General features: G+C 56.0%; 1 protein-coding gene across 1 annotated transcript in view; it reads right to left on the reverse strand.

The window, feature by feature from the left end:
- The window catches only part of Kcnn3 (potassium calcium-activated channel subfamily N member 3), a 211,259-nt gene extending 204,439 nt beyond the window's left edge, over positions 1 to 6,820 (reverse strand). The window contains exon 1 of the mRNA XM_045138346.1: positions 5,891 to 6,820. Coding sequence (XP_044994281.1) covers positions 5,891 to 6,820 — 930 coding nt within the window. The remainder of the gene's footprint in view (positions 1 to 5,890) is intronic.
- Between the last annotated feature and the right edge of the window lie 673 nt (positions 6,821 to 7,493).

A 7,493-nucleotide genomic window follows, 5' to 3' on the forward strand; every position in this document is an offset into this window, starting at 1 on the left:
GCCACCATCCTGAGGGTGTGGCAAAAGGTCTATTTCACACTGCCAGGTCTACTTGCCCTCCCCTGGGCCAACACAGTCAGTGTGCATCGTGTCAACAAAATGCGAGCCTGGGGACCTTGGCAGCTGGCTGTCAGGCTCCTGCTTTCAGCTTTGTTATCAGCCATCTCCCACCTCTGCAGCTCGGCAGATCATCCTGTGGAAGGGCCTATAGAAAGGGTTTGTCCCAGGCTGGAGAGATGGCATAGTGGTTAAGTGCTTGCCTGGGAAGCCTAAGGACCTCGGTTTGCGGCTCGATTCCCCAGGACCCACATTAGCCAGATGCACAAGGGGGCACACCGTCTGGAGTTCATTTGTAATGACTGGAGGCCCTGGCACGCCCATTTTCTCTCTCTCTCCCTCTCTCTGCCTCTTTCTCTCCCTATCTATCACTCTCAAATAAATAAATAAAAATAAACAACAAAAGAAAATTAAATTTAAAAAAAAGGAAAGAAAGAAAGGGTTTGTCCCATCCCTACCTCCCTCCCCAACATGCAGGAAACCACGGACATGGATGCTGGCAAGATGGCTCAGCAGTTACAGGTGCTTGCTTGCAAAGACTGGTGGCCTGGGCTCAATTCCCCAGCACCCACGTAAAGCCGCCAGTGCCTGTTCTAACCACCATCCATCTGCTCCAAGTAGCACCTCAGCCCAAGAGAAAGGGGCACAGCCATTCACCCAGCCAACCCCGGCTACCACTCTGTGCCCTTCTGTGCCTATACCCCCTGCCTGGGATAGCAGATGATCAAAAGAACTGGGACGGTCCTCTGTGTATGTGTGTGTGCGTGTTGCACATACATGGGTGTGCAAGTGCACATGCACGTAGAGGTCAGCAGACAACTTTAAGTGTCATTCTTCAGGCACTGTCTGTGCTTTTTGTTTATTTTTATTATTATTTATTTGAGAGTGACAGAGAGAGAGAGAGGCGGATAGATAGAGAATGGGCACATCAGGGCCTCCATCCACTGCAGATGAACTCCAGACACATGGGCCACCTTGTGCATCTGGCTTACGTGGATCCCAGGGAATCGAGCCTCAAACTGGGCTCCTTAGGCTTCACAGGCAAGCGCTTAACCGCTAAGCCATCTCTCCAGCACTGTCTGCGCTTTTTGAGACAGGGTCTCACTGACCTGAAGCTCATCGAGCAGGTCAGACTGTTTGGGCGCTGAGTCCCAGTGAGCCTCCTGTCTCCGCCTCCCTAGTAAGCGGCTGGCAGAGGCGCAAGCACACACTGCCACACTTGACTTTTTTCTGGGCACTGAACTCGGGTCCTTGTGTGCACAGCAAGCACTTTATCGACTCTGCCACCTCCCCAGCCCATATCCAGAGTGCTTCTGGGACAGAGTTGTAGCTCAGAGAGCATGTGGCTCTGGCTTTCAGGGCCCAGGATCCCCCCCAAAAAGCCTGGAAAACCAGTCATTCCAGCTGAAGATGGGAGTGAATTTCCCCAAACTTCAGTGAGGTTAGCAAGGAAAGAGGCAACCATTTGGCCCTGGCCTAACAAATAGCATTCTCTGAAGAACATGTGGTAGAGGCTGGACTCCTCTGGACACACAGCACAGCCTGTTCCTTCAAAGCGGAGACCACTGGGTGGTCTGTAGGAGAAAAGGTAACAAGAGACTGGAGTGGTGGCGCACACCTTTAATCCCAGCACCAGGAGAGGTAGGAGGATCGCTGTGAGTTCGAGGCCAGCCTGGGACTACATAGTGAATTCCAGGTCAGCCTGGGCTAGAGTGAAACCCTACCTCAAAAAGCCAAAGACAGAGAGAGATAAGGCGGGGGAAGATGGGGAAGGGAGGAGGAGAAGGAAGGAAAGACAGAGAGAGAAGGCATTCAAAGGAAGTGGCCAGGTCACCCTAGCAGCAGGCAGGTAACACAGAGGAGCAGAGGGGCAGGAAGTCTGGTGGGACAAGCAGCAGAAGGGCAAGGAGGGTACCAAGGTTACAGAAGGGGTTTCAGATGGTACAAAATTCTGGAAATTGAGAGCTACCAGCCTCCTGTAAAACCCACCATAGCCTGAGGCCTGGGGTCCCTGAAAAACAAGGCCCACCAGGGCCAAACAGACACACTCTGTACGGCCACCAATAAAGTGACAGGGCAGGGAGTGAGAGAAGGACACGCTAGGCTTACCCCTAGCTTTCTCTGGACCCAGCGGAGACAACCACTTGCTTAAGGTAATAGGCTCCTATGGCCCAAACCAGCTCCAGAAGAAAATAAAGAAAAACAAAGGGGGGGCACCCTCCTTGCTCTAACCCTGATGGAGGGGCACTGATGAATAAAGACAATGTCACTGAACTCTCTCACCGAGATCTCTAGATCTGGCCCAGCCCCAGGGTGTAAACCTCCATAGAGGAAATCCACCAATAGAAAGGGGGGTGGGTAGAGGAGAAGCCAGACTCCCCGTTCAGTTCAGGGGCAGCCCAATACCTTCAGGGGCCTGTCAGGACCATCTCAGCCACACCTCTCACCAGATCCCCAGAGCCCCAGAGCCAAGGCCCCCTCCTGGCTCATGCTAACTGCCAGCAAAGCTGCCTTCCAGCGACGTCGCCTACAACCTGGGAAGGTAGGTAGGAGCTGAGGAGCACCCTGTCCCCATTTCTCAACCTCCTCACACTGGCTTCCTTTTGCATCAAGGCTGAGCATAGTCAGGGTACATGCCATGTTTCTTTTCTGCCAGAGATCCAGGTGTCCATGGTGGATTCCTCCTCCAAGAATAGATAACTAGCCAGAGATAAGTGAATGGATAGACCTCAATCCCACAAGACCTAAGTAGATAACTTCAGAAAGAGGTGGGTCAGGCATAAGGGCTGAGCAACATTAATCACTTGGAGGGGATGTCCCTCCCGTGGGCCTTTAAGCGGCAGCTGCCATCATAGGTGTGGCATTACCGAAGCTGACTGGGGTGCCCACGGTCACCCTTTCCATCCCCTTGCCTCCAGACCTGTCAAGAAAGTCAGACATACAAACTCTCCAGCAAGAGTGTTATTTATCTGTCCCCACAGCCTCCTGAATATCTCTGAGCTGTGATGCCACAAAGCCATTTTCCTCTTTAAAGCTGGAGAGCTCACACCCACCTCCCTGCACAGGAGTGCCATGGTTAAAGATGGTCTCCAGCCGGGAGTAGTGGCGCATGCCTTTAATCCTAGCACTCCGGAGGCAGAGGTAGGGGGATCACTGTGAGTTCGAGGCCACCCTGAGACTGCATAGTGAGTTCCAGGTCAGCCTGGGCTAAAGTGAGATCCTACCTGGGGGAAAAAAAAAAAAAAAAAAAGATGGTCTCTCCAGCCAAACCGTTTCAGAACTTCTCCCCTCCACTCAAAGGGAGCCGGCGCCTCTCTTCTTCCTCTCCCCATCACTCGCGACGGTGAGAACAACTACAGCAAACACTACGTGGGGGTCTTCCGCCCATCTTACTGAGTGCCCACCTGGCAGGCTCGCAGAGTGGCACGACTTAGCCAAGAGCACATGACTAGGAAGCCCAGGAACTGGGATTCCAGCTTCGGCTCCATTCTGACACCATCCCATCTGCCCCCAGGGAAGACAGGGGCATGTGCTTCCTCGTCATGCCCACAGGGCCTGGCACCTCAGGAACACCAAGGAAACGCCTGTTCCACAGATGACTCAAAAAGCACAGGACGGACAGCGAGGAGCCCGGCTACAGTGAATCGCGCTGCCCAGTCCCGGCCCCAGGGTCCGAAGGGAGCAGCGACCTCACCAGCTAGAGGGTCAGCGGAGTGGGAGAATCCACACACCCCACAGGCCATCCCACACCTTTCTAGCACTGGGAAAGCACCTGAGTACTCCATCAAGGGGTGCCATCCGCCCCAGACAAAGACGACAGCTGACTTGTGCCCAGTGCCTACCCTCCCAGCGCGTTCAGACAAATGATGGTGGGTCCTTCCCTGAGAACTGGACACAGCCACTTACTCCTGGAAGAGCCTTTGCTTGAAGAGGCCCCCCCACCACCACCACAAGGGTCACTGCAGAAGGGAGACGCTGGTGTAACTCCTCCCCCCAGCTCTGGGACCTCCATGGGTTTACCCCAACGAAGGCTTCTAATTCCGGGGGGCTAAGGGGGGAGCCCATCCTCCCCCACACCCCCCCCCAGCGGAGCGTTCTGAGAAGGCAAGTGAGCAGAGGGGCCTGCTGCCTGCCAAGGCTCTCGTTACGGGGAATGACTAAGTGAGCTGCGCTTCCCGGGGAAACCCCACTCACTGGTGCTCACGGAGGGGCCCATCCATGAGCTATTTATTTCCACTAAGGCGGCTTCTGAGAGCTCCAGCCGGGGCAGTCCCCGCACGCCCCGCACCGCACCGCACCGCGGGGAGGACTCTGCCTGAAAATCTGGGCTCTGGAGATGGGCAGGCTGTCCGACAGGTCTGCCCCACCCATTCCAGGGCAGGCAACACTACCCATCCCCGGGGTTCAAGCTTCGATGCGGGGCGGGGGGGGGGGGGTGGCGGTGGAAGAAATCTGATCAGTACCTCCGCAGGTTTTGGGGGCTGGATTTCAACAAGGAATGTGACAGTCTCGCAGCAGCTGCGCCCTGCCTGAAGCAAGCTCTATTTGAATCCTCCAACAGCTGAACCCCTCCCAGCTACCCGCCAGCCAGCCCAGCCACCCCCTGCCCAAAATGACAAATACAGAAATCCAAGCAACAAGCAGGCACGCACACACACACACACACACATCCCACAAACTGGGAGCAAAGGGGAAAGTAGGAAAAAGACACTCATCCGTAGGGTCCTTGCCTGGTCCAGGTCCCCTAGCTTTCCAGCCCACAACAGGGTGACTCGCCCCAGCAAGCACAGTATTGACAAAAACCCACCTTCCTCAATCTCCATCTTCTCTGGGAGGGAAGTACCCCTCCTCTGATTTAGGGCTGGACTGAAAGGCTGCAGGAACGGGGCCAGTGCCCACCCCTGCCCAAAGCCAGGGACTGCCATCCTCCATCAGGCAAGGAGCACATCTTTATTTATCCAGAGAAGGAGTTGGGGTGGGAGGGGAGAACTAGAGATGAGCTGGGGGCGAGGGCTCCCGGGGGCCCTCTGGGGAAGCCCTGTCATGCCATCCTGAAGAGAGGCAAACACACACACACACACACACACACACACACACACACACACCCATACCAAGGCAGCACCCATCTGGTCTGCCTGGGTGACACCTGTAGCCATTTTTATCAAAGCATGTTTATGAAGCAGAAACACGTTCATTCTGAGTCCCAGGCCCCGAGGGAAAGGACTGTTGATTTCCTCCACCTATATTTTTACCCTGTTGCCCTTGGGAGACTCTTGGTGCTTCTCTATTTCGCCCTGAGTATCTCCGGGAAGAGGAGTGAAATAGAAACTTGGGAAGAGAGGGAGGAGAGAGAGAGGGAGAAAGAGCTTGGGGAAAATGGTCTTGAATCCCCACATCCCCCCACCCCCCTCAAACAGACATTTATTTCTTTTTTATCCTAGGGAAAATGGAGTGGGATGGGGAGGGGATCTGGCAGACGCATGAAGGCAAAGTCTAATTAATTGGTGCGTTAAGCTGCTGGGTTACGGTTTAGTCCAAGAGAGCCAGGAGGAAAAAGATGGGTTCTCAGGAGGGCAGAAGTGTTCTTTAATCCTCCTTAATACACAGTCTGCAAACTAGGCAGTAGATAAGGGTATTCCTCCCTCCCCAAAGGAAAGCAAGGGATGAATTCTCCCAGGAACCAAGAAAACCATGGGAAGTTAAGAGTGTTACCCAAAACTAAGCAGATGGACAAACACTTCTCCCACCACCAGCTCTGTCTCTCCCAATCTCTCTCTCTCTCTCCTTACATATTCCTTTTGTTCAAGGTATAAAGAGAAACCATGGTCCCTACCTTTGAGTACAAACCCCAAGACAGCTCGGCCTCTATCACCATAACAACAATTCCAAACATCCCAAAAATCAGAGCATAGTCGCTCAGTCGCTTTCTCTTTTCAAACAGGGCCCTCCTGTGTCCCAGCTTATAGCCAATGTTTTGGTTTTTCCGCTTGTTGACTTTGGGGAAGGTGTTGCTACTGGTCGTGGGGCCAGCATGCTGGTGGTTGTGGGTGGCGCTGGGGTGGTGGAGCAGGGTCTGGTGAGCATGGTTATCCTCCCTGGAGGAGACGATGATCTCCGGGGGGTTGCTGGGGTTGAACAGTTGGAGGGGCTGGCCCTCGGGCTCAGCCTCAATAAGGTTCCTGCGGGAGGCGCTGAGCCGGCTCAGGGGCTTCATGACCCCGCCGCTGTACTTGCAGGAGCTCATGGCGATCTCGGTGAAGGGGTTGCTGTCCCGCCGGTGCACCAGGGGGCTGGCCTGCCTGTGCCGGCTCCCTCCACCGGGCCCACTTGTGGCTGTGGAACTCGGAGAGTGTCCCAGCAAGTGGTCATTGAGGTTGAGCTGGCTGCCTTGCCTGGAGGCAGGGTGGAGGGCGGCGGTGGAGTTGGCCGAAAGGGGAGCCCTGAAGGCAGTGGTGGGAGAGGAGTGCAGCAGGCCGGGGTGAACCAGCTGGCTCTGGAGTTGGGCGAGCTGAGACAGGGGATGTGGCGGCGGCGGCGGCTGCTGGAGCTGGAGCTGCGGCGGCTGAGGCTGCAGGAAGGGTCCCGGAGGCTGCTGGGGGGCTGCTGGTGGAGCTGGCTGCGGCGGTGCCGGCTGCTGCGGCGGCGGCGGCGGCGGCGGCTGCTGCTGCTGCTGCTGCTCATCCCCAGAGGATGCACAGGGACACTTGGGGTCTTCATCCAGGTCCCCCACCCCCGAGTCATGGAAGTGCCCAGAAGTGTCCATCGTGGGGCCTGGCTGGAATCCCTTCAGCACACTCCTCCCCCCCCAACCACCACCACCACCCAACCCCAAAGCCGCCCCTCTCTCCAAAGATGTCCTCGAAGAAAGCCAGGCATCCAAGCTCCCCACCAGAGTGTCTTGGCTCCAGTCCTCCCTCTCTCTCTCCCTCTCTCTCTCTCCCTCTCTCTCTCTCCCGCTCTCTCTCTCTCTCTCTTTTGGCTTGCTTCGGTTCTCTGGGGTTGCCACTCAAGAATGCATTGTATTGGGCGAGTAGGGAGGCCAGGAGGGGAGCTTGGAGGAAGAGGATGGGGCGCAGAGAACTCTGGCTCAGTAGGCGGTCCTCCTAGGAGCGTGTGAGGCTAGGCTCGGCTGCACTCCTCGCTGCTCAATCGCTTCGCTCTCCTCCTCCTCCTCCTCCTCCTCCTGACACTGTTATATGGGAAGCCAAGCCCACTTATTAGGCCGCGATCTCATTGGCTGGGCTTAACTCTCCCACCTCCTCGTGACTCCGCCCCCTGCTCAGGCCCCGCCTCCGAGGAGGGGCTTGCGCTCCTCCACCAAGCCCGCCCGGCCGGGCGCAGCGAGAGCTGGGAGTTGTAGTTTTCTTTTCCCTAATTTTTTTTTTTTTCTCTCCAAGACCCACCCACCCCAACCCCCCTCTTTCCCCAGCCAAGCA

The sequence above is a fragment of the Jaculus jaculus genome, chromosome 19 (genome assembly GCF_020740685.1).
Source record: "Jaculus jaculus isolate mJacJac1 chromosome 19, mJacJac1.mat.Y.cur, whole genome shotgun sequence".
NCBI classification, from domain to species: Eukaryota; Metazoa; Chordata; class Mammalia; order Rodentia; family Dipodidae; genus Jaculus; species Jaculus jaculus.